Source organism: Neolamprologus multifasciatus, chromosome 5 (genome assembly GCF_963576455.1).
Source record: "Neolamprologus multifasciatus chromosome 5, fNeoMul1.2, whole genome shotgun sequence".
NCBI classification, from domain to species: Eukaryota; Metazoa; Chordata; class Actinopteri; order Cichliformes; family Cichlidae; genus Neolamprologus; species Neolamprologus multifasciatus.
Genome location: NC_140443.1, coordinates 16,824,242 through 16,851,666, shown reverse-complemented (window position 1 = coordinate 16,851,666; position 27,425 = coordinate 16,824,242). Strand labels below are relative to the sequence as shown.

Below are 27,425 nucleotides of genomic sequence, written 5' to 3'. Positions count from 1 at the left end.
TGCAATGTGATGTAAGTTATCCATTCATGAATGTTTTGTTACTGACTGTATGCCTTGCATGACTTCTTTTAAGGTGTATTTTTCCTCCCTTTAAAGGTTACAGAGTTACTTGTATGAGCTGAATCACACTGTTGTCTTCTTTCATGTCAGTCTTGCCCAAGCTTCATACCATAAATAGTGAAGGCCAGAGCTCAGCAGGCATGTGCGCCTGTCCTCATAATTTACTATAGAAATAGCCACCTTTAAGCTCAATTGCACACACTAAGTGCAACCATTTTCAGAAACTCAGGACACTGTAAATATAAATTAAAACAGGAGGCATTGCTGTGAAAATAATTCAAGCCCTTCATTGAAAATAATACTAAATATTGAAACTGAAAAGCTCTTTTTCACCCCTAAATTTGATGCTGATAACATGTTACAGGAAAAGCTTGGACACGACCACGATTGTTACTTTACTGCATAAATTCTTCCTTTAACAATGCTATTTATAGTTCAGGGGAACTGAGTGATTTTTATAGTTTAAAGACTGCAGTGTTGTCCTGTCCATTCTAGATGTGGGATTTCAGCAGCCACATGGGCCTCTTTTGTCATTTTACAGCTCCCTGCTGCAACGAGGGCAGTTCAGCACCCAGACCCTTTTGTTAAGGAGTCTGGCTGCTGTAATATGGGCAGAATATAGTTTACTTATTTCAGCAAGACCATGGTAGAAGCCTTCCTTTAGAAAAAAAAAACATTGCTGGATTGGTACCATAATGGTGAATAGATAAAGATATGTGTATAGCGTTCAGCACCTCCATATCATCACCGACGTCAACAATCCAGAACGGATCAGAAGATCACAGACATTCAATGTAGGCTTTTGGCCTTCTCCCTTTTAAACATTTTACACATTGGTGCAGTGGTTAGTGCTGTCACCACAAAGGAAGAAGGTTCCTGATTCAAACCCCGGCTGGACCCTTAGTGTGTGGAGTTTGCATGTTATCCACGGGGCATGTGGGTTTTCTTTCAGTTGCTCCGTCCTTCTCCTACAGTCCAAAGACATGTATGTTAGATCTGTGCTACGTAAATGCACAGACGTAGCATTTGCAGTACATAGCACTGCAAAATCTTTGCAACTTTACATGAAGAAATGTTATTCTGAAACTATAAACTTGCTCATGCAGTCTTTCAGAGTGTGTTGAACAAACCCCAGGTTGTTTCAAATGGTCTATTTATACCCAGTTACAGTGGGGCAAAAAAGTATTTAGTCAGCCACCGATTGTGCAAGTTCCCCCACTTAAAATGATGACAGAGGTCAGTAATTTGCACCAGAGGTACACTTCAACTGTGAGAGACAGAATGTGAAAAAAAATCCATGAATTCACATGGTAGGATTTGTAAAGAATTTATTCGTAAATCAGGGTGGAAAATAAGTATTTGGTCAATAACAAAAATACAACTCAATACTTTGTAACATAATCTTTGTTGGCAATAACAGAGGTCAAACGTTTACTATAGGTCTTTACCAGGTTTGCACACACAGTAGCTGGTATTTTGGCCCATTCCCCCATGCAGATCTTCTCAAGAGCAATGATGTTTTGGGGCTGTCGCCGAGCAACATGGACTTTCAACTCCCGCCACAGTTTTTCTATGGGGTTGAGGTCTGGAGACTGGCTAGGCCACTCCAGGACTTTCAAATGCTTCTTACGGAGCCACTCCTTTGTTGCCCGGGCGGTGTGTTTTGGATCATTGTCATGTTGGAAGACCCAGCCTCGTTTCATCTTCAAAGTTCTCACTGATGGAAGGAGGTTTTGGCTCAAAATCTCACGATACTTGGCCCCATTCATTCTGTCCTTAACACGGATCAGTCGTCCTGTCCCCTTGGCAGAAAAACAGCCCCATAGCATGATGTTTCCACCCCCATGCTTCACAGTAGGTATGGTGTTCTTGGGATGCAACTCAGTATTCTTCTTCCTCCAAACACGACGAGTTGAGTTTATACCAAAAAGTTCTACTTTGGTTTCATCTGACCACATGACATTCTCCCAATCCTCTGCTGTATCATCCATGTGCTCTCTGGCGAACTTCAGACAGGCCTGGACATGCACTGGCTTCAGCAGCGGAACACGTCTGGCACTGCGGGATTTGATTCCCTGCCGTTGTAGTGTGTTACTGATGGTGACCTTTGTTACTTTGGTCCCAGCTCTCTGCAGGTCATTCACCAGGTCCCCCCGTGTGGTTCTGGGATCTTTGCTCACCGTTCTCATGATCATTTTGACCCCACGGGATGAGATCTTGCGTGGAGCCCCAGATCGAGGGAGATTATCAGTGGTCTTGTATGTCTTCCATTTTCTGATGATTGCTCCCACAGTTGATTTTTTCACACCAAGCTGCTTGCCTATTGTAGATTCACTCTTCCCAGTCTGGTGCAGGTCTACAATTCTTTTCCTGGTGTCCTTCGAAAGCTCTTTGGTCTTGGCCATGGCGGAGTTTGGAGTCTGACTGGTTGAGGCTGTGGACAGGTGTCTTTTATACAGATGATGAGGTCAAACAGGTGCCATTCATACAGGTAACGAGTGGGGGACAGAAAAGCTTCTTACAGAAGACGTTACAGGTCTGTGAGAGCCAGGGATTTTCCTTGTTTGAGGTGACCAAATACTTATTTTCCACCCTGATTTACGAATAAATTCTTTACAAATCCTACCATGTGAATTCATGGATTTTTTTTTCACATTCTGTCTCTCACAGTTGAAGTGTACCTCTGGTGCAAATTACTGACCTCTGTCATCATTTTAAGTGTGGGAACTTGCACAATCGGTGGCTGACTAAATACTTTTTTGCCCCACTGTATGACTGAGCTGCTGCCAATTAACCTTATTAGATGTGAGGTGTTCCACCGTGAACCAGGTCAGAGGCTTAGATCCACAGGTTAAGCCCTTCTAGCTCTTCTGAAGTTGAGGCTTAAATGTAAAGGTTACAATTTGTGGTTTCTTTCATTTACTTTGCTTTGTTTGGCTCTAATAATGAGCTTTTCTGCTTAAATTTACCTTCAGAGTTTTTGCTTTGTGCTTATGTCTTTTTTCTCTTTTACTCCTGTTTACATCGCATTTTATAATAATATTATTAATAATCATAAGATATCATTTTAGCTCACTTTCTTCAGGGACTCTGTTTGAGTCAACACAATCACCTGCAATGCAGCTACACACTTATGTAATGTTTTCCTTTTTGCATAAAGCCTCTGAGCAGACTGCTGTCCTGAAAACAAGTTTTTGATGTTTCTATTAGTTCATCCTAGGTAACGTTTATCAACAAGCAGAGCTTAGGAAAGAAGAGCTTATTAGGAGGCTTTTATGGAGTGTTTTAAAGACTTTGGTGGTTGTTTAAAACAGCTCTGCTCATATCAGCCACTGACAACAAAGCTTTTTGTTACAGTGAGGTGTTTTTATCCCCAGTAAACACTTGTCATATTGCTTAAAATTTGGTTTAAAGAAAGCTTTGATATATGTTTTCTTGCTTTATTATTCGCTGCATGGTCGATTTTTTCTTCTTTTTTATTTTTCTTTTGAAAAATGTGCCATTGAATGGGGCTGCTTTGATGTCCCAATATATTAGCCAGGCCCCCTCCAATGCGACACCAGAACATCTCTCAGTGCTTTCTCTAGAAAGCCATTACGGTTTTCATCATTCAGCTCCAATTCCCTGCACATTTCCTGCATTACAGATATCATATTATAGCTGTGCATAAACAGTAAGGGACTCAACTGAGTGGAAAAAGACAGTGCATGATCTTCAGAAGTAAACAAAATGCCTTGATGCTCTACAGTTTTTCTGATTATTGAAAAAAAAGCTGCAGTTTTTCTCCCCGTAATATGCTCTGTTTAAACATGTTGACACACTGTGATATATCGACAGAGGACGCAATAATAACAGCTCTTCACACAGCCCTCACACACCTGGACAGTCGTAACGCCTATGTTAGAATGCTGTTTGTGGACTTCAGCTCTGCCTTCAATACAGTTCAACCCCACAAACTGGTTAATAAACTAAGCAACTTAGGACTCAGCAGCTCACTGTGCAGCTGGATATTGGACTTCCTGAGCAACAGACCCCAGAACGTCAGAATGGGAGAGCACACCACCTCCACCCTCATTCTGAATGTGGGTGTCCCACAGGGGTGTATCCTCAGTCCCCTCTTATACTCACATTTCACCCATGACTGTTCACCAATCCACACCACCATCATAGGACTGATTGACAACAACGATGATTCAGCCTACAGAGAAGAGGTTCAGCATCTGAAGCGATGGTCTGATGACAACAACCTGCATCTGAACACATCCAAGACCAAGGAGATGGTAATCGACTTCAGAAGAACAGAGTGATCTGAGCACTCTACCCTCTACATTGATGGGGAGGAGGTAGAAAGGGTAGAAAGCTTTAAGTTTCTCGGAGTCCACATCTTGGCTGACCTTACCTTAACATCTCCCACCAGGTAGGGAAAGCACAACAAAGGCTGTACTTCCTCAGGAAACTACGTCAGGCCCAATTACCCCAAAGACCACTAGTAAACGTCTACCGCTCCACCTTCGAGAGCCTTCTGACTTACTGCTGCACACTCTGGTTCAACTGCTGCACCGCGGAGGACAAGAGGAAACTGCAGCGGGTGGTGAGGGCAGCAGAGTGGGCAATCGGCACTTCACTAACCCCCCTCAGAAACATCTATACTGGCAGACTTCAGCTTTTTTATGTCCGATACCGATACCGATATCATAAATTTGGATATCTGCCGATACCGATATGAATCCGATATAGTGTGTTTTTTAATCAGTAAAACTGTTTTTTTTAATATCTTGCTGCTTTTTGTATAAGTTCATACTCAAGTTAAAAAACAACAACAACACTAAAGCTATTCTGTTATACCTGTATGTAAAAAAAAAAAAAAAAAAAAAAAAAAAAAAAAAAAAAAAAAGAACCACACTGCACCCAAAATATTTCATAGATCAGCAACACTGATCAATCTAATAAAGTTAAACCTACCCCATCCTCCCTATTCTGGTATTTTAAAGAGTACTTAGCAGAAATATTAAGCAACCTAACTAATAGGGTTGCAAACTCCCAGCAAAATAAAATAGGGAACCACCCTCTTCCTCATGATGCTTAATCAATGTAATCAACTTTAATTTGATGCAGGGTGAAAAAAATTCACAGAAATAAATTATTTTTCAAGAATAATTAAATAGATTCAACATCTTTCTTCAACAGAATTACAGACTGCACAGATGGTACCTTCCCAAAGGAAAAAGTACTACTACTAAAAAGTACTAGGGTATATTAGACTTAACAGTTACTATATACAGTAATGGACTTCTATACATTTTACAACAGATTAAAACTTTGGTTGTAAGATTCAGATAATTATTAAATAATTAAAAGCTAGATATTTTAAATGAGAATAAGAAAGAAAAGTATGTCTTTGTGCCCCCTTTTGCCTGTTCATGCCCTATCGGCCCCCCTGGCTAAACTTTGCTAGATCCGCCCCTGCACAGTTACCAGCCGTCAGCTGCATAGAAAAAGATCCTGGTGTAGAAAGTAATATTAAATAAATTCTAACAACAGCTTATCAAGCTTAATAGTGCTGCTGTTGTTCAGCCGCTGGTTTCCTCTTTCTGGTGAGAAGTGGGCCAAAAACAAAGAAGAGAGACGGACTCGCGACAGAAAAGCCGATCAGCTGATCATTAAGCAGTTTCACGATTGAAGTAGCAGCAGGAGAGAGAGAAGAGGCAGTTGCTCTATATATCGGTTGTTAAGCTTAACGCGGGAATGCTTTACAAACATTCAGAGATGAACTTACACACTTGCTTTACTTCTCTCTGAGATAACTTCCTCGGAGATGAAATGTTTGCTAGCAGGCTACAAATACACGCAGCCGCTCTATCATGTGACCACACTGCTCCGGCTCGCCATGTCGCCAAGTTTTGTGAGGTGCTTTTTTGATATTTAATGGATCGGATTACATTTTTTATTTCTCTCCGATATCCGATCCAGTAATTTAGGTCAGTATCGGACCGATACCGATACGTAATATCGGATCGGTCCATCTCTAATTCATATATGTATGTATGTGCGTGTATGTTTGCAGGTGTATGTATAACTTGTACATATCTTTCTTGTGTAAATTTGTCTGTTATTGTGTAAATACTTACGCTATTGTGTACTTCACACACATGGAGAAATGCCAAACTGCCTTTCATTGTTCTTGTAATGGTGACAATAAGAAGCTATTCTATTCTAATTCAATACTAATCTTCTAAAAGAAGCCAAAGCTGTGGTTTGCACTTTGTGTGGTGCTGCACTCGTAGCTTAATAAGAACTCATGCAGGAAAATGATTTGAAAATTTTGGCCGGATCTTCTTTGTCTGCAGGAATAACTTCCTTCATATTTTTAACAAGTGTCTTGCCAACATGTTTGTTCCATGGAAGCTAAAGCTGTTCAACCAGACTGAACGGCCTCCTCTTGATTTTTCTGCCATGAAGCTGTCACATAAATTTTTTTGTTACATTTTTTTTTTTAAAAACAAGAAAAGGTGATCCCTTAGAGCCTAAAGTGAAAATCTCAGAAAACCCACCTACGCTCCTTAATGAAGGTTCAGCAGGTATTTAAGAGAGAGGTGTGGGGTACTACAGCATGTGTGGTAAAGATCTTAGAAAGCTCCGTGTTCCCTCGTTATCCAGCTCAGCTGTTTTCACTTACTGTACCTGAGAGATTAGAGGAGAAGAACAGCCAGCACCACTGCCTCTGGGTTTGTCTTGTATACTGTACTTTTAAATTACACAAATCTGAATTGGCAGGAAGACCAAGGCAGAAAAATGACAACCATGCACATCATAGCTCCTCAAGGCAGAATGGTTAGCTGCTGTCACTGCAGAGATTTTTGACGCCCTGCTCGACTGACAAATGTCATTCTAATGGTTTTGCTTAAAAATATGCCATGCTGCTGGAGAGGCTGCTCTTTATGATATCTTGTGGAACAAAAGTGCTTTGTTAAAAGGTACAAGTACACCCAAATTACAGAAATGTTACCATGCTAGCAGCTAGCCGCAAGGGCTGTTGCAGGTTTGAGATATCTGTTCAATTCGTCTGTGAAGGTTCTCAGGCATCCAGGTCATTGGAGCCTAAAGAGCTTGGAAAGAAGGTGTCTGTAGTCCCTGAAGACGTTTCACCTCTCATCCAAGAAGCTTCTTGAGTTCTAAGAGCAACTGGTGGAGAGTCCCAGATTTTAAGCCCTATGGGAGTGTCCCCAAGAGGGTCATGGACCCCCTATTTATCCTCTTCCTAATCACACCCACGCTATGTGAAAAAAGGTGTGGGTCACAATCAGCCAAGGTTGATTGTGAATCCATTGTGAAGCCTAGCCCCACCCTATCATGTGATCTGTTCAATTCAATTTTATTTATACAGCACCAAACCACAGCAACAGTTGCCTCAAAGGGATTTGTATTGTAACATGTAACATATCGTAACATTGTAACATCTATGCTATAATAATAGAGAAAGTCCCCCAGAAATGAATCCATTCCTGCTGGGAAAAAACTTGGCGACAGTGGTAAGGAAAAAATCCCCCTAACAGGAAGAAACCTCCAGCAGAACCAGGCCCAGGAAAAGCCGGTCATCTGCTGTGACCTGTCAGGTGTGATGGGAGGAAGACAGGATGAAATATACACTGTGGAAGAGAGTCCGAGGTTAATGATAACTAAAGTTTAACTGCAGAGTGGTGTATAAACACATAGTGAGTGAAGAAGAAACTCATACACTCGTGCATCATGGGAAGCCCCCAGCAGCCCAGGCTTATTGCAGCGTAACTAAAGGAGGATTCAGGGTCATCTGATTCAGCCCTAACTATATGCTTTATCAAAAAGGAAAATTGTAAGCCCAATTGAAAATAGAGTATATCTATCCCCATGAGTCCTGGAAAATGTGTTTAGATGTCTCATGAGAAATATTTTCCATTTATATTTAATCCACGAGCCTCACATTTAAAGTTCTCTGGAACTACTTCTACCATGTTTTTTTTTTCTATTCGGTTTGTGGCCTCCTTCTATTAACCGGGACATTTTTCGTGCATTGAGAATAGTGAGACACAAACTGCTTTTAAAATGCAACAAGAGCATTAGCTTTAAATGGACTTTCTCATCCAAGTTTAATATTCCACCGTAGTGCACGTTAAGCATCTTTGATCAGTCATGTATACAAATGAGGCCACTTTAATCCTGCATATGGTTCACAGGAGACTAGTTCAGGTCTTTGACCACCAATCAACACATTTCCAACACCCACTTAACCTTCCCGGTGCCTCTGCTTTCTCTAACACCTCATCATAAGCCTACAGCTACTATATGCGCTCTCCTCAGCTGTGTGTGTGTGTGTGTGTGTGTGCATGCTGGGTTTTAATAGCTCTGCTATGCAAGGAAAAGGGACAGAGATTGACCTGCTACTGACTGGCTTTGATGGACAAACTAATGGGAGGCTTGGATGAGAAGTTCATTGAATGGGACGCTGCTGAGTAGGAAGAGAGTGGGTTCTCTTCTTATGTGGGAGGACACTAATAGCTTTGCCAAGCTCTCTGCACAACCACTCAAAGCTCAGAGCGCATACTGCTTTGTGTGGCTTATATGACTCCTGTCAGTTTAAATTGCTTTTTTAGATTGCATAAAACAGTGTATATGGAGGTGAGTTATCTGTAGGTACAGGCAATGGATGGCTCGCCTCTGTCGGCACCCTTTTCTTTATGTCCATTCACTCTTTTTAGATGTGAAACAATCACATACATCTGCAGATAAAGTCTTAACTTTTATTTTTCCTCAAGTTTTACCACAATTTGAGTTGTTAAAAAGAAAAAAAACCTCCTGCAGGTCCATTTCTGTGTATTTTAGCCTGTGTCTGCTGTGTGAGTCGGTGTATTTAATTGTAAAAGAGGATGATGCTGAAAATTAATGCAAAATTGGATTTGGGAGAAATGTGTTATTGATTCTTTGTAAGTTAAACACATTTCTCACTAAATCCACCGTAGATACCCTTAGGACAAAATGCTCACACTTTGTTATTGAGTTACAGCTTAATGGATATAACACAAGCGTGTAATGATGCTAATACTTGGCAACTACAATGCAGCGATTTCCAAACTGACAGCTAATAACAAGAGTCGATCAGCATCCACATCGCAGCGAAACAAATATAAAGCGTCCTCAGAAATAATGTCCAATTCTGTCCAGTGTCATCAAAAGCAGCTGCCGGGCTCCCGTGACAAAAATAGGAGAGCCTGCAGGTAAACAGATGAATAAATGGATTTAAGCTGCAAGAATGCCATGAGAGATTGCTCTCTCTGACAAAACAAACTCTTTTTGTCACATGCAGCACAGAGCTGCCCGCTGTGCTTCCAGAGTCCCGCGCTGACAGAGACCGATGGACTGTCCCTTCCTCTCTTATCGGAGATGCTGCAGCCCCACGTCTGGCTGCAGGCCTGCTAAGACCGTCTCTCTTTTTTCCTCTGATGCAGGCTTCCTCACGTTGACTTCGGCTCTCTTTATAGTTTTATGCAACGTTTTGAAGGCATTGCCTTAAAAATTAGGGAGCACTCCACTTCTTTACTTTAAATATTGATGTATATTGCTCTACGAATGACATTCCTCGATGGTTAGTTGAGCTTATCGATCCAGGCTGAAACAACTCTATAGCTGCTGGATCATTTCCATGGTATGTTTGTTTTTTTTCCAGTCATGCGTTCTGGATCATCACCGTTTTTCCAGTGTATGTGCTCTCAGTTTAACATGGGGTTAAATCGGGGTTACCTCTGAATTCCTGTTCCCAAGGCCCATGATGTTTTCGTGTGTGTGTGCGTTTGCTGTTGTTCTTTTGACACAGTCATCTATCAGACATTTAACTTTTCTTTGAAGTTAACATCAGAGCCTTGAGTGACGCTAGCTTGATTGCAGATTCTTATTCATGCAACAGAAAGTAAACTAACTACTAACAATTTCTCACTGATTTGTTAATTAATTTTTTGTCTGTCGGATTCCCAACAGAAGTCACCCAGCATATTTTCCTGGACCTTAAAACTTGTTTTGTCTGAAAAATGTCAAAAGTTGCTTATGCTTTCGAGCATATCTACTAAGGTGATAAATCACTTTTTTTAACAAGAAAAATTGTTAATCAAACAGTTTTTTGACTAATTTTCTGCTTATTTAACTCGTGATTTATTAACCCATCATCCCTTATAAGATCCAAATAGCTTTTTTTTTTTCTTTATGTAGCGCTCTATGGTATTGAGTTATTTTGGGGGGAAATTACAAATCTATCATTGCGTTTGCAGGTTTTATTCTATGCTGAAATGTTTTGGCTGACTGCGTATTTCATCTGTCTTTGTTCTTGCGTTCTCCTGGAACAGACCTTCTACCCTTTATGTGCACAGTATAAATCATTGTGACACTTTTGCTAGTACAGGTTTCCTTCAATGGACTTTTTCATTGTTTCTGTCCTCTGGCTTTACAAATGTGTCCACCAGCTTGTGCCACTGCGTTCGCTCTTCAGTTTGCTGTGTCCTCGCCTTAGTTCCCTGCTCATGTTTGCTTGCCTGTTTCCCCTGAGGGTTATGAGGCATTGCACAGCTGAGGGAAAATATGGCACAGAGGAGCACAGCCCGAGTGTGTGCCGCTTATATTTTATTAAGTCTTATCAGGCTGCTGTCTCTTGCGTACTGCCATCACCAGTGCCAGACCTGAGTCTGTCACTCAGCATGTAACTACATTTCTGCAACACCTCTGGCAACATCTGAATGGAAGCTGTAACTTTTGTGGTTTAATGTATTGAAGAATTTTATCAATTTTGTTATTAGTTCATATTTTTCCATTTCCTGTTGCATATTTTGCCCCTTTTGGACATCCCTGTATTTTACTCTTTTATTTCCATCCTCCTTTCTCATTTTTTTCTGCACACTTACCCTCCATATTTATTCTACACATAATCTAAATTTGCAAACTCTTTCTCTCCTTCAGTGTTGCTGCGTGAAGAGGTGGTCCAGCTCCAAGAGGAGGTCCACCTGCTGAGGCAAATGAAGGACATGTTGACTAAAGACCTGGAGGAGACCCAGGGCGGCTGCTCTGCCAATCTGCTTTCTGCCACAGAGCTCCGTGTGCAGCTGGGTGACAAGGAGCAGGAGCTGGACCGTGCCAAGGAGGCCTTACAAGGTCAGAAGCAAACAGACATCTTGTCGTCTTGTCTAATCTACCAGAACCCCCGTGTTTCCAGCACCTACCTACTTCAAATGTACAGCAAATACAGCTGTCCAAGCTTTCATGGGGATGTTATGTCAAGCCAGAATATCTTGTAATTGAATGAAATCCACTTTGTCTTACCAAACAAAAGCAGACAGTATAAATTTTTTTTTCCATTACATGACAAACATTTGGGACATCAAAATGATCTACAAAATATTTTTTTTTGTATTCGTACAAAACGTCTTCTACATTGTGCTTTCTCACAGTAATTGGTTCAATTAAATGTTTCCAGGCAGCATATACAGTGGTGGGTGCATGGTCCAATAGGTTCATCTGCCCATGAAAATTGTTCCAGAATTCTTGTGGTTTGTCTTAATGCGTCTTAGTGCCATGAACTTATAAAATATTTAACTTGCTAACTGTGGCCTGGGGAGTCTGATATGAAGCTTTTGGCCTTTTTGAAGTTTCTCTGAGCGTTTCACAATCTGAAATTCACAATCTTTTTCGGGGAGGGGTGGGGGCATTTGCGTGGGATATCCACTTGTTGGAAGATTGGCTTGAATGTTTTCCACATGTGAATAATCTTTCTCTCTGTAGAAATGATGGACTTGAGGTTGTTTGGAAATGTTTTTATCTATCTTTGCTGAGACATAAAACGTTAGAAATGACTGTGTTTACTTTCTGTTTCACAGCTTTGAGGAAAAAACACAGTTTGTATGAAAATCTATAAAATAACTATGTATCCATTTATACTTCTGCATCTACCAGGTTTTCTTTGAATAAACGACTCACTTAAATGTTTTATATCTAGACAGTATATCTCTTACTGTCCGTGGTTTTATATTCAACTCTATACATTAAGAGTTATCATGTTCTTTACGGACTCTTAAGAACAAGCATGCCAAATAGCTGGGTGTTTTCCATTTTTGCATTTGTTTACTATAATTTTGGCTCTCAGATTCTTGTTGTGTGTGTGTGTGTGGGTGTGTGTGCATTAACTATCAAAATTACTTTTTGGGATTAGCTTCTCTTTACTAGAGCAACATATGTTGATTCATCTTTTTCAAGCAAATACGAATGATTCATGGATCAAAGCAGTGGGTGTAAATCATTAACTCAACAGCATTTTTCACATTCATCAAAATCATTCACAAGTAACAGCAGACCAATTACCATAATAGTAAAATTCCAGTCATTCTTCTGGGGCATAAATTAAAATGAGCAGGTAATCTCTCTCTTTATGTGGCTAAGTTGAAACATTAGTCATCCCGAGCTGATGAGCAGCCAAGTCAACTCCAGGTTCACCTCATTTTAATTAACGTCCATCGATCATGAGCGAAGAGCTTCGCTCTGACACTGATGTGTTAGGGGTGTTCTGTTTTTATTATTATGCAACACCACTATGTTTATATCTTTTTACAAAAAGCAAAGCCAGTCCTGCTTGAAACCCAGGCAGTTGTTTTTAGTTTAATGTTCTACCTTTGTGCGGTCCTTTCAACAGCTCACAGTGGTAAACTGCAGGCTTGTAAACCGTCATGTAACTGTGGCAAAACAGGTTTAGATGCTGTATGATAAATGCGAGGACGCTGAACACTGACAGGAGGAATGCACCCTGAATGACATGTGCAGTTATGGAAAGTGCAGGTTCCACTTTTCCAGTTTTGTCTACCTGGTGAACCTGGGCTCTCATGAGTGCGTTAGTATTGTTTCTACCTGCACAAAAGACCCACAGTTGCATCGCTGCCGTTGAGCTGAAAGTGAATGAAGTTGAAGGGAATCAGATCCAATCACGCTGTTTTCAGGATGAGTCCACAAAGACTCCACATGCCACCTGAAACCGAATGACTCAGGGATGATCACATCATTTTCTCTGGGCCCCGTCTTCTGAAAGAAAGGGAAAAAGTAACTCATTAACAGAAGACACAGTGTCACCTAGTGGCTCTGTGGTGTAATTACAAAGCTTTGTCTTTGTCTACTGTTTGTCTACTGTCCAGTTTTCTGTTGTTGATGGACACATATGTGCTGCTCAGTGTCTCAATGTGTTTGCTTGTGTTTTGAAGCTATGAAAGCTGACCGTAAGCGACTGAAGGTGGAGAAAGCAGACTTGGCGAATCAGATGCAGCAGCTGTACACAACACTGGAGAGCAGAGAGGAGCAGCTGCGAGAGTTCATACGCAACTACGACCAGCATCGAAAGGTAACGCTGTCAGGTTTTGTCTCTGTCTCTGTGTGCCTGCATTCCTATCCCAATTGTCAGTATATATTTAAAAAATAATAATAATAATAAATTAACCCACACGTGAGGGTATTTTGAATTATGGCTACCTTACATTTTGTTTTCTACCAAAATAAAAACGAGTTTTTCAACTCTACAAAGTTCAACCAGTCTGATAGCACTTCACTTTAAATCTATTTTATATTTAAAACTAGTGAAAAGGGCGGTTTTTCATTTGTCCGGCTGTACAGAGATTTTAAGTGTTTAGTATTTTTTAACCGTGTTAACAGTTAGTGTTTTTACAGCTCTACCCATTTATAGACTGTACATGAAAGATGGATGTAGCCACTGTGACTTCACGGTTTGTGTTTTGCCATTTTGGTACTTTGGGTATGTCTTTTTGTTTTTTATTGAACTGGAAGTGACACTTTGGCAAGTTATCAGTTAAGGCTAGCTAGCTTTGTTAGCAATGGTGCAATGGGATGTAAACTTGGATCCTAGCAGCATTCATGTGCTTGATTGATGATTATGAGTTGCATTAAAAATTTACCTCTGCACGGTTATCATAAAGGACAGAATTAGTTATGTGGACAAAGTATATTTATTTTAGTTATGAAGTCGGGCATTTATTGTTGTAGTCTATGGAGATTCAGGCATGAAGAGCTGCATTTTTGGATATTTTATTCTAATTTCTTTTTTCCATTCTAAAGCTGAAGCTTATAGTTAGTAATTAGCAGTGTTTTCACACCTAGAGTGATTTTATTGTGGTCCCATCAGCAGATAGGTTTGTAACCTTGTAACTTTCCCTGTGGTTTGGTTTCATTTCACACAGAGAAAAATCCAAGTGAACCACAATGTGTCGTAAGAACATTCAGTCTGCTTATAGACCAGATGTGTGTGGGGCATGAGCAGCAAGCGTAAAAACATGAAGGTGTTGCATTCTAGACTATTTGAGAGCATGGAGAATTTATAATCTTTTCATGCCTCTTTGCCAACCCTTACTGACTTGTGCGCATATAGTATAGTTCAGTTTAAACAGACTAAACATCGCAGGTGTGGAAACACCTTCGGATATTAATTAGCACTGTTGACAGGTTTAACTGTTTCTCTACGATGTAACAGTAATAACTGCTTCATAAAATCAGGCACCAGCATAAAACATGAATAAAGTCTAAAATGTCTATAAAGCCACACAACCACATAACAGTCTGTCTTGCTTATCACTTTGTTTTAGTTGCAACGGTCCGTAACTGGAATTACTAAAAAAACAGTCGCCGTCATGCAGCCACCCTTTTCAAAACCATACAGCAACACACGATGTGTGCTGCTTCACTTTAAAAATTTTCGAATCATTCAATGTGACTTTGATATAAATCACGATAACTGTATGTGTGCGATTTCGGCAGGAGAGTGAGGATGCAGTGAAAGCCCTGGCAAAGGAGAAGGACGTGCTGGAGAGGGAGAAGTGGGACCTGAGGAGGCAGACCAAAGAATCCACAGAGCAGGCCAACGTCCTGCGTTCTCAGCTGGATATGAAGGAGAACAGGATTAAAGAACTGGAGGCCGAGCTCACAATGGTGAGTCGGACGGAGTCACAACTTTGCTAAAGTTATTAAACCGCAGCGGAGTCACCTCAACTCTTAGCTGGTAAACGTGGCACAAATGCAAAGAAGGTCACATGTTCATATCAGTTCAGACGCATGCAATATGCCACTTCCTCAGTCTGGAGCAAAGCTTAATGCTTTGAGAGAAAGAAATTCATGCCTTATCTCTGTGCTGCTGTGTCAGTCCCTCATAGGTACACTTGTCAGTCTGTGTGTCATTAATCTCTCTCCTCCCTCAGCAAGTTCCAGCCACCCACAGATCCTCACATCACGCTCCATCACAGATCACATTTGTTGGCACTTCAGTGCCAGAGCTGCATCACTGTCAAACAGCCCAGCCACACAATATCATTGTCTCCTTCTTTTCTTTAAAATGTTGTTGCTTTCTCTGCCACTAAACTCAACTTTCTCCAGTCTGTCCTCTCTCAGAGGCTTTCAGTAAAAAAATATATAAATAAAGTCCTATGGAAAGTGATGAATACATTTGGTTTATAACACTGGCTATATTCTAACTTCAGCATATCTCAGGAATAGACCATCCTGTTGCACTTTCTAATGTTTAAAACCCACAATACTTGAAGGATCAGTCACAACGTAGCACTGATCATCATGTCACAGTGCAGCGCTCTGCTGGAACTCCTCAGCTCCCGCCATTCCCATGGATGTTTCTTTGACAGGTAACACCCAGTTACACAGTGCTGCAGAATAAATGCGTGCTCCCTGATGGCAGCGGCCTCCACTAGCAGGGTTATGCACCCAGCCACACCCATTAAACGACAGAACTAGGAATGGCAAGAGGAATGTAACAAAGAGCAACGAAAGCTAACAGATAACAATCCGATTGAGCATGCAGAAGGATGTGTCAAAACAAGTCATCGGAGGCCCCACCCTGAAACCCACAATACTTGAAGGATCTTGTGCCACTCACCGAGGTCCCATGTCGTTTCCCGGAGAGGCAAAATATTAGGCAGATGTTTTCAGAGTTTCATTAAAAAAAAACAGCTGGTACTCAGTTGGTCGTGTGAGATTAATTCTGATGATTTCCAACTTAAAAAAGTGGGCTTCTTAATGACTCTGTGTCCAGTGTCACAGCCAGTGGAATAAACTATAGCCTGTATAATCTTATATCATGTATACTGATCCTTGTAATTATAATTAGTCCTGTAATGTTAACATCTTTGTCCCTGTTCACTCTCATGCTAATTTTCTGTTATTTATTTATTTATTTATTTATTTTTCTTCTTAGGCAAAGCAGTCTCTGGCCACACTGACTAAAGACGTACCAAAACGCCACTCAGTGGCTATGCCAACAGAACCGGTGGTGAACGGCAGTCAGGAGTGGGTGATGCACGCCGACCTTCCGCTCACGGCCGCCATCCGCCAGAGCCAACAGACCCTTTACCACGGACACACCACAGACAGACAGGGTAGGTTTTCTTTTCCTCCTTGCCTCGCGGCCTCTTTGCTACTTGGTATTGCTTTTACTAACAGAGGGTTTTTTTCAAGGAGGCTTCTCATACTAACTGTGGGAATCTGCAATGTCGGTGTGTTTGTGTGTTTGTGTGACGCCTCAGCTGTGGTCAGGATCAGCCCCTGCCACTCACGTCAGCCTTCCGTGATCTCTGAAGCCTCTGCGGCTGATGGAGACCGCTCGTCAACGCCAAGTGACATCAACTCACCTCGTCACCGGACCCACTCCCTCTGCAATGTAAGAGCTGCCTGGCCCCCTCGACCAAGTAATCACACCTCCGCAATCTTCTGTTAGTGCCTCGCTCCACTCTGCCTTCTCTTGTCTGTTCCTCTGTACTGTCAGCTTCATGGGCTCTGCTTGCCTGCTCAGTGTCGGTGTTGGAGTTCTTTTGTTTTTTCATAAGCAACAGTTTGGCATTGCACTAGCTTGGCACTGTGTATTTCATGCCTAATCTTTCAATATGAGTAAGTATGAAGCAAACATCAGCAACTGGTTAGCAGTGGCGCATTGAAAGCTTCAATTAACACGTATTACCTCATTTGTTAAACAAACATGCACATAAAACCAGGTCAAAAAAATTTTCTAATCAAGCAAGCTATAACTTTATTCCTTTTTAAATATTTATACATGCTAGTGTGCATGTTTTCTTTTTTGGGCTTTTTAAAAACCCTTAAAATCTTAGCCTTATTCAAATAGACTGCATAATAAGAGAGCCCATTTAAAAAATGTTCTTGTGGTTAAAATTGCTCTATGTGAAGATCATTTTTAATAATGAATCCCTCCATTCTGATAGCTTTACAGTTATTTTGGTGTTCATGCAATAATTTTTACAACTAATTTGCTCGCAGTCGTGAAAAAGAGAGAATGCGTTTCACTCTGTATTTGACACAATGTCAAACATTTTAGCAAATAAACATAACAAACACCAATGTGTCACAAAGTGTTGTGAATATTTGTGTAACCACAAACTTTGTAGCCAGTGACACAAATGTATATACAGAAAATGTTGTTCAAAATGGACAAAACAAGAATGATGCTATTACATCATCAAAATAGCTACATGCATCTCAATATGAAATATAATTTTATTCTTAAGATGAGTAGAAACCTGAACCTATAAAACTGAAAATGTTGGGCCGAACCTCTTTATCTTTGAATTCTCTTTTCAGTCCCATTCAGGCTTGTTAATATAAAAGCATGACATCATTGTAACAAGTCAACTGGTTAAATGTCCTCCCTGCTAGATATATAACAATCAACTGTAAGTAATATTATAGACTGGTATGGCAAACTGGTGACTTGGCCTCAAAGTGACAGATCATGTAAACTTAAATAATGGGTGCATAAAAGTCCCCAGCGTTCCTCCTCTGGAGCATAAAAACTGTGCACCGGGCGCTTCGAGGCTACGGTTTTCATGGTTGAGCAGCTCCTGTAAGTGTAATATGCAGGCAGCCTGGTACTCTTGTTCATATAGTGTATTTAACATGAAGTTAAATGAAGAAGCAGTTAAGTCTCTGGTTGAATTCACTCGCTTTTTACAGCCAGATCCAAAGAAGTAAACAATAAACAACTTTTGACATAAGGCTAATTTTATGCATAATGCTGGAAAAAATAAAAATAAAATAAAAATTTAAAATGCAACGTAAATTCAGGCTGAAATGACAAATGACAAAAAGCTTTGGTATTTGTCTGGATCCAGTTGGTTACATCTCTCTCCTTACTCGTCATGAAAGTTTATAAAAATGTGCAACTACAGTGTGGCTTTAAGGCAGCTGATTAACGCAGCTTTCCTATCTCCTTACTCAGTCTATGGAGGACCTTGAGGACCAGAAGCGGAAGAAGAAGAAGGAAAAGATGACACTGGGATCCCTATCAAGGGTGTTCGCTCGGGGCAAGCAGCGCAAGTCACTGGATCCTGGCTTGTTTGATGGTACAGCCACCCCTGATTATTACATAGAGGAGGATGCCGACTGGTGATGCTGAGTGTGTGAGTGCATGTGTGTGTTGAGTTTTTGTAGATATCCTCTTGGCTTTAACTGTGAGTGAAGACTGTCTGTGGATTTATCTGGAGGCGAAGGATTTTGAATTTTAAAGAAAAGCCCTTAAAGTCACTGCTATCACCATAAATGTACAGTATATTGCCCTAAAATTGTATGTTTGTAAATTAGATATATATTTATAGTTGTACATGTATGCATATGTACATATGTTTACACACATGCGCGCGCACACACACACACACACACACACACACACACACACACACACACACACATATACATATATATATATATATATATATATATATATATATATATATATATATATGGGTTACTCTTTCTTTCGTGTAGACATATTTATGCTGTATTATTATAACTGTCTTAATGTTTTATGCTTTTTTTATATAACTGGAGACTTGAAGTACTGCTGTTCATATGTAAATAGGAGCTATTGTGAAACTAGTGTTTTACTGTAAATGCTATTTGGTTTTTGTTACTTTTACAGTTGCTTTTTTCATACTTTGCAACATTTATTTCCATATTATTCACAGTCTTGCAGGCCCAAATCTTACTATGAAAGGATAGAAATGATAAATTACTAGACTTTTGGTTTCCTGTTGGTTTGAAAACACTAGTTGAGAGGTAATTCTGTTACAGGATTGTCATCACGTTCCTATAAATGCTGGCTCACAATGATTTATTTACAGCACTGTGGGCACCAGGGAAGTTTTTTTGCAGATATTTTGTAATCTAGTAATCATTTTAATAATGCTCTCGTACTGGCCATTGAGGGTTTCTAGAGTCAGTCTTCTGTAGAAATTGTAGATGTGAGCAGGCGTATTCAGACGCACCTCTGTCACCTGCTGTCAAAACCATGTGCAAGTGCCAAAGTTTAAAGACTCAGTCACTCCATCACTGTTAGCACTAGCCTCGTAACATTGTTTATGTCTGACTCATTTTTTACAGAGAGCTATCTAACATGTGCCTATACGAGATGAACGAATGTGCATTAAACACGTGCATGATCCCTCTGTGTTGCTTTGGTTAGACATCCATTCATTGCCAACCAAATTAATAATCTCTGCAATCCTGTGTTGCTCCTTTGTAGCCCTACCCATTTTTTTACCAGGTTATCTTTTCCTTGCATTTTGAATGCATGATCCTCCCCTTATTTTGCTGTTTTTTGTTTTTTATATTTGTATAGAATCCCTCCTCATTTTATAATTTTCCTTTTTCCTTTCCTTTTTTTTTGCAAATGTGGCTCTAGCAAATCTGTTAAATGTTTGTAATTTAGAAAATGTTGCATAAAAGATTAAATCTATTGAATTATTTTATTTAAAAGAAATGAGACAAACAAGAAGTGACTTCAAATATTTATCTGCTGCAGCTGTCGCAGCCAGATGTCGAGGAGGTTTTAGCATTTTCAAAGTGAATTATAATTGAAATGAAATCTTATTTTAAAAATAAAACCACTAACTGAATAAATCCAATGTGGCAGTTTTCTATTTCATGAGTAATGTTGGGTTGGTTTTTTGGGTTTTTTTGTTTGTTTCTTTTGTCCCAGTCTAACGTGTGTGTCTCCCTCTCCTCCTGCCATTTCTAATGGCAACTCTCTCCTGCCAGTGAGTAACTCCTCATCTGTGATTACCAGCTGTCTGTTTCTTACACTCTGGGGATTATTCATATTACGTATCATGTCCATTGAAGAGTACCAGTTTGTGTCCTTTGGTTTTTGAAAACTCTTTTGAAAGATGGTGGGATTTGCATGCAGCCTTTTTTTCAGCATGTCGAGACGAATCAGTTCATCCTGGATTCGTTGGTTCGGTATGAATCAGTGTTTCCTGTTTTTTTGTTTTGTTATATTTTTTTTAGATGAGGGGCTGATGGGCAGAAGCATGATGTTTTATGAATAATCCCTTTGTCTCTAATACATGATCCTAATGGTCTTAAGTCTCCTCATATGCCTCAGTTACTAGAGTTGTAACGTCTTTTACTAAGCAGTAGTTTTAGAACTGACCACCACACTGTCACAGAAGAACCAAAAGACGTCTGTATTCCTGAATTCAGCTACTGTTTTCTATTTAGACGCATTTAAATGTGCAGTCCTATCTACTTAAAAAAAAACAAAAAAAACAAAACAAAGCACAGTTCATTCAAAGATACTGGCCGTCTCCAGTAAGATAATCTGGCGCCATCTAGTGGTTATATAACAAATTTTCTTTTGTTCTCACTTGAATGAAAAGATCTTGGTGTGCAGATTTCTCCTCGATATACAGAAAAAACTGTAGTGTACTATCCCAAATGTAGCTCAGTATGGTTCCACTTTAAGGTAGACGCAATACTTTTTGTTCTGCTCCCTTCTGATTGTCTCCAGATGTGTAATCTGATTTGATTTTCATATCCAACTGACCCTGAAATTCTCCTGTATGCCACACCGTAACTTCTCCTGACCAATCCAGACTCTGATAGCCTCACACAGCAAAGCCTGTCTGATGGAGAGGAGCAGCTGGACCGCCTCCAGCAGGCGGAGCTGACTCGAAACACATGCATGTCACTGTGGAGGGCAGGTGCAGTCCAGGCCTGGCTGGAGGTTGTCATGGGAATGCCCATGTACATCCGAGCCTGCTCCGAAAACGTCAAAAGTGGGAAGGTATGATTTGGTACATGTTGCTTTTTGCTGTTTGTTTACCTGTGTGTGATGTTGTTTGATGTTAGCAGATGGACATGTTAAGGTGTTGTGTTTGTTTGATAGAGAACTATATTTCTGCTCTTTAGGTGCTTCTAGGCCTGACGGATGATGATTTAGAGCTGGGCCTGGGTATCAGTAATCCAATTCATCGCAGGAAAATAAGATTGGCTATTGAGGATTACAGGAGAGCTGAAGGGGACCAAGGGTGAGTAACAGCCAAATAAAACTGCAGAATAACTAATGTCATGGGTTTTTGTTTTTTTTTGTTTGTTTGTTTGTTTGTTTTTTTTTGGGGGGGGGGGGGTTAAAAATCACATGACCTCAAAATCCTCATTTTCTCCGTGCATACTTGTCTTTAAAAATATACAGACAGGGATAAAAATGGAACGTTTTGAGTTAAATATGTGCCACTGAAGCAGACATTTCTGGCTCAGAGTATGAGAGACGACTCCATCCATTTTCTACCACTTATCCAGTTCAGGCTGGGGCATGTCCCAGCTGTCACTGAGCATGAGGCGAGGTACACCCTGAGCAGGTTGCTAATCTGGTGGACTGCTAACACAGAGAGACATTCACACCTATGGCCAATCTAGAATTCCAATTAATCTAACATGCATGTCTTTGGGAGGAATCTGTAGTATACAGAGTTAACACACGCAGGTGCAGGGAGATCATGCGAGCTCCACAAAGAGAGGTCTCAGCTGGCCTTTCATTTTGAACCCAGCAGCTCCTTGCTGTGTCTGCCAAGAGAACGCTTGTGTGATAAGAAGCCTTTAAAGCTATGTATTGTAAAAAATATATATATATTATATATTTTAAATAACGGATATCAACACGAAACTTTCCAAGACACTTTTATTTAGATGGGTTTCCTGAAATTTTAAGTTTAATATGCATGGGTATTATATCAAAGGATATTCAGTAATATGTATATATGCACTTCAGACACAGAGAAGTAAAATAAACACCTAAATGTGTATTTTAGGACACTTTTCTGTACTTGTTTTACTTGCTTAGTCTGATAAATGATAAATAAAGGAATATAAGTAGCAGATTTTCCACCTTAATGGTTTTTCTTTATTTTTACTACTTTCTACATTGTAGATACATGCTCAAGACATCAAATATATGAAGCAGGATTAATGGAATTACGTAGCAAAGAAAAAAGAAAGAATAACTATAAATATGTTTTATATTTTAGATTCCTCAAAGTAGCCATCCTTTGCTTTGCTGACAGCACTCCAAACCCTTGGCCTTCTCTCAATGGGCTCCATGATGTAGTCACCTGAAATGGTTTTCACTTCACAGGTGTGCCCTGTCAGGGTTCATTTGTGGACTTTCTTGCCTTCTTAATGGGGTTGGGACCATCAGTTATGTTGTGCAGAAGTCAGGTTTGTGCACAGATGACAGCCCTATTCGACAACTGTTACAATTCATATTATGTCATATTATTAGAACCAATCAGCTAAGTAAAGAGAAACGACAGTCCATCATTACTGGGGTCAGTAATGATGGACTGGGGATGGAGTCATTACAGGACAATGACCCCAAACACACCTCCAGGTTGTGTGAGGGTTATTTGACCAAGAAGGAGAGTGATGGAGTGCTGCGCCAGATGGCCTGGCCTCCACAAACCTAAACGCAGTCGAGGTGGTTTGGGAGGAGATGGATCGCAGAGTGATGGCAAAAGTGCTCAGCATCTCTGGGAACTCCTTCAAGACTGTTGTAAAACCATTTCAGGTGACAAACCTCATGAAGCTCATTGAAAGATTGCCAAGAATGTGCACAGCAGTAAACAAAGCAAAGGGTGGATAGTTTGAAGAATCTGAAATGTTAAACATGTTTTGAGTTATTTCTCACTTTTTATGCCTTCAATGAGAATCCACAATGTAAATAGTCATGAAAATAGATACTATTTAGTGTGACTGGTAGTGTGTATATGTATATATAGATATAATGCATTTGAGTAAAACAACATAAGGAGTGCATGAAATATGATGTATTTAAAAAAAAATGTTATTGTTTGATATTGCTGATCACAGATTATCAAAAGCATCTGAGATGGACCATCACTGGGTTGCAACATCATGGCTGAGTGATGTCGGACTGACTCAGTACTCCCAGACCTTTCAGTCTCACTTGGTGGATGGACGAGTGCTTAACTCTTTGAACCGCAGAGACCTGGAGAAATTTCTCAACATCAGTGACCAGTTCCATCAGACCAGTCTACTTCTGGGAATCCAGCTGCTGCAGATGCTCAGCTTTGATAAAGAGGTCAGACTATATGATAACAGATTCATGACTGGAGTTATTCAGCATCTTTCTTTGATCACTGCCTGACTTTCACTCAGCTACAGTGACAAAACTACATGCTTATCTGCGGTAGCTGGAGTCACACAGTAGCCTGTAATGCTCCATTATCTCATTGGCCTCTGCCACATTAGTGCTGCTATCTTTGTGTGGTGTTTTTAAAGGCCCTGCAGGCACGGCGGACAAAATGCGAGCACCAAAACTGGGATCCCATTGTTTGGACATGTCACCGAGTGATGAAGTGGATCAGAGACATCGACCTCAAGGTGGGTGGGGCGGTCAGTGATGGCATTCCCCTCTGCGCTGGAGATTTCTTTGCCAGACTGGAACCAGATACCACAAAGTATGGGTTTTTAAGAATCCCTCAAAAATAATGATAGCTTTGTTTCTTTGAAGCCTCACACCACTGAAAGAATACAGAAGAATAACAGTAGTGTACACTCAGTAATGGGGAATAGACCACACAGCGTGAGGGTTTTTTTTAGTTCTGCAATATACCGACATACTTATTTTGGGCAACATGTGGTGAACACTTATTATGACCCACAAAGACAAACCAAAACTGTTTTTAAAAGCTTTTTTGTTGTGTACTTGTAATTGCTACCAAATTAAACTTTAAGACAAGGGAGCGATTTCTGCAAGGTTAGTTATTTTTCAGCTAACACTCACTGATGAGCACACTGAGCAAACTGCATCATCTTAATCCAACGCTTCTCTCTTGCGTTGCTCAGGAGTTTGCAGACAATCTTCAGGGTAAAGGGATTCATGGTGCAGTGATGGCTTTGGATCAGTCTTTCGACACAGATGCCATGGCCAAAGCCCTGGGCATCCCCAGCAACAAACACATGCTTCATCGGCACCTGTATGAAGAGATGAAGTCACTCGCTGTCCCTCTCAGGTAGATTAAAAGTCCTACTTGCATACCTTCATATTCTATCCTGTAAATACATTTGTATGTATATATTCTTGGATGCAATCACAAACAACAACGTCTTGTAACACCTTATGTTTATAGTAATACTGAGCAGGACACTGAGGTGATTGGTTGTTCCTCTCCTGTCGCTGTTAACCGTTTTGCTGATGAGAGGATGTCTATAAGAAGATCCGGAAAGGTATTAGACAAACTTTATAAAGACTGAAATGTGCAGTGCTGTGCCGAACCTTTTTGATATGTCACATGTTTAGATATATACTAAGTATGTGAGTACACTAGAATAAGAAAAGAAGAATCAGTAGTTGGCTACTAAAGTCTTGTGGTCAGATTCAAACTGAGGATTCTGATATAAGACCATCATAAACACTAATTACTTTTTAGCTGATAACGTTTTCTAAACAGGCAAATGTCTCATCTTTAAAGAAACTCCATATTCTGTTTTCAGCCTTTTTGATTTTTTTTTTCCCCAGAGTCCGCTGAGGTTACGAGCAAACAGCCACTCTGTGGAGCGAAGCCTGGGCTTCCACGGCAGCTGCAGCTCTCTGCCCAGAGAGGCCAGAGTTCAGGCGGTTCCCCGAGCCAAAGGCAGCCCGATGCACACCTACAAGAGTGTCGAAATCACCAACGTCTGAACCAGCCTCAGCCATCGAGATCTTAACCATTGTTTACATTTTTGTTGTGTTGCAGTTGTTTACAGCTGAGAGACACTCACACTGAGCCACACTAGAATTATAGGAAGAGAATGCCTTAAAGGGGTATGCCACTCGATTTAGCAATCTGACATCTTTAGAGAAGCATTTACTGAAGACAAACAAACTTTATCATTGTGACCTGATGGACTTGAGAGGAAGATAACTTAATAGCTAGTTTCATTTTTTTATTTTAATTTATTTTTAAACTACGTATTCCAAGACTTTTATATATTATTGGAAAATCATATTTGTATGATAGAGAAGGCTTAAAACAGGCTTCACACAGTTATATAATTGAAATTAGTGCTCTTTTAATGCCTTATATTACACAGGTCCATATGATCTTCACAGCACTGTTACTATTTATTACTGCTACTTTTTAACATGTTTGTTTTTTTAAGCTGCAAGTGAAAAACTCTGTTAATGACAAAAGAAAAGTTGTTATAACTTACTTTTAGTGTAAAGATACAGCCCATATCAGCTGTTATTCAGAACAGATGAGGGCCCTGTTCTTCATACATGGCTAACCCAGTTAACCAGACATGAACACTGGATTTGTTGACTGGATGTTTCTAAAATCACAGAAAAATGTACAGAACAGAGACATCTGGAGTGCAATTAAGGTGATGTGGGGTTTTTTGCAACTTACAAAGTACATTTAAATTACCAATCATAAGTCAAAGGACTGTAAATTAGTATTCAGTTTTAGAGGCATTCACAGGTGTACTACAAGAGCTTTGAGATGGTAAATCTTGTGTGTAATAATAATGGTTTTTGGACAAGAAGCTAATGAGATGATTCTCAATTCTGCTCTGACTTTCAGCCTCAGTACCAGCTGAGCATCTTCTAAACCCCACAGCCTTCCTGAGTATTGCTGCTGACCATGTCCATCCCCTCATTCATGTTTAATATTTTGTGTTTTGTCTCTGTGAAACTGTTAAACTCCTGAAGAATGGCAGTAAAATACAAAACCCAAAGGTTTTTCTCATCTCTCTATTTTGATCTACCTCGTCACCTTCTCCCGAATCACCCTGCCATTGACTCAGAAATTGATCACAAACCAATTTCAACAAAGTCTTACCTCCTTAAATGCATCTGGAGGAGAGAGGAGGCCCAGGCCTGTCCTTTGCAGAAGCCTTTACAATACTTGTGCCATATAAAAAAAAAAAAAAAAGGAAAGCATGATGCTTAACTTGTCATGCAATGCCACTTTGGTCATTACCACTGTTACTATCATCTGCCAGAGATCATAACATAAAGTGGCAGGCTGTAGAAAAAGAAAAAGAAAACAATGAACTGACAATGAAGCTGTGCCACGGATCGTATTTAATTGGGATCACTGGGAAATGACAGGTCAGAAGCAAGGATGTTTCCAGTTTTTGTTAAAAGCCTATTGTCTCAGCTCCTCTCCCTCTGTTAGTGCAATCACATGCTCAGCATTCAGCCAGTATTATGCCTCTCCATAACTTTTCCCATGAACTTATATTTGGGATTAACAAACCAATCCTAAAGGAGGCTGAGAGAATCAGATTAGATTGACGAGACTAAACCAGCTTCTTGTAACCTGAAAAAAGTATTTTAGCCTAAATTCCTTCAGATTGAAGAACAGGGCCCTCAAGTGCCATCAGCTCTAAATGTGTAAGATGATGCTACTAAAAACAATGACATGTGAAGTGTGTGTCTTCTTCTGACAGCTGGTATACCCATAATTATGTTTGTTTTAATGTAAAAGATGATGCAGTCATGCAGTGTGATGTGTAGATAAATCTGTGGAATGTTGGACTAAGAATGTGGTAATGTACAAAGACTCCACATATGTGTATTGTATGAACTGTGAAGAAGGCAAAACTTTGTGCCATTATACTATGAAGTCAATGGAAAGAATGTAACAGTGTATTCTGTACAGTTTTGGTCGTGTTTTATAATGCACAGTTGTTCCTGAGCATGAGAACACTCATTAAATGCCACCGCTGGGACTTGCACAGAGCCACACCGAGTGTGGCTGAAACCTTGAGGTTACTTCAAATAGCAGAGAACAGGTTTGTCCGTCTCTATCTGGGCGTCTCTTTGACTCACCAAAGCGAAACTGTTTAAGCGGGAAGAGCAGACCAGTTCAAACCTGTACAGAAAATGAAGACAGGGACATGCAATGTATTTGCTTTTAACATATGACATATACATCTCTTTGCAAAGCAGTACAAGCTTTTCATACATGTCAACATGAAAGTGGATTTATTGTAAATTGTTGCATAAA

The 27,425-nt window shown here is 40.2% G+C and overlaps 1 protein-coding gene across 6 annotated transcripts in view; it reads left to right on the top strand.

Annotated features, from left to right (window-relative positions):
- The window catches only part of kaznb (kazrin, periplakin interacting protein b), a 150,212-nt gene extending 123,525 nt beyond the window's left edge, over positions 1 to 26,687 (top strand). For 4 of the 6 annotated variants that reach the window (XM_085160116.1, XM_085160115.1, XM_085160117.1 and 1 more), the window contains 13 exons: positions 11,035 to 11,226; positions 13,317 to 13,453; positions 14,878 to 15,048; positions 16,322 to 16,502; positions 16,650 to 16,783; positions 18,353 to 18,476; positions 21,006 to 21,196; positions 21,322 to 21,440; positions 23,278 to 23,509; positions 23,710 to 23,811; positions 24,277 to 24,443; positions 24,561 to 24,657; positions 24,950 to 26,687. In XM_085160116.1, the coding sequence (XP_085016242.1) occupies positions 11,035 to 11,226; positions 13,317 to 13,453; positions 14,878 to 15,048; positions 16,322 to 16,502; positions 16,650 to 16,783; positions 18,353 to 18,476; positions 21,006 to 21,196; positions 21,322 to 21,440; positions 23,278 to 23,509; positions 23,710 to 23,811; positions 24,277 to 24,443; positions 24,561 to 24,657; positions 24,950 to 25,111 (2,009 nt within the window). In that variant the 3' untranslated portion in view covers positions 25,112 to 26,687. Of the gene's footprint in view, positions 1 to 11,034; positions 11,227 to 13,316; positions 13,454 to 14,877; positions 15,049 to 16,321; positions 16,503 to 16,649; positions 16,812 to 18,352; positions 18,477 to 21,005; positions 21,197 to 21,321; positions 21,441 to 23,277; positions 23,510 to 23,709; positions 23,812 to 24,276; positions 24,444 to 24,560; positions 24,658 to 24,949 lie in introns of those variants that run through there. The other 2 variants (XM_085160119.1, XM_085160120.1) reach the window with 2 other exon arrangements.
- Positions 26,688 to 27,425: the final 738 nt, after the last annotated feature.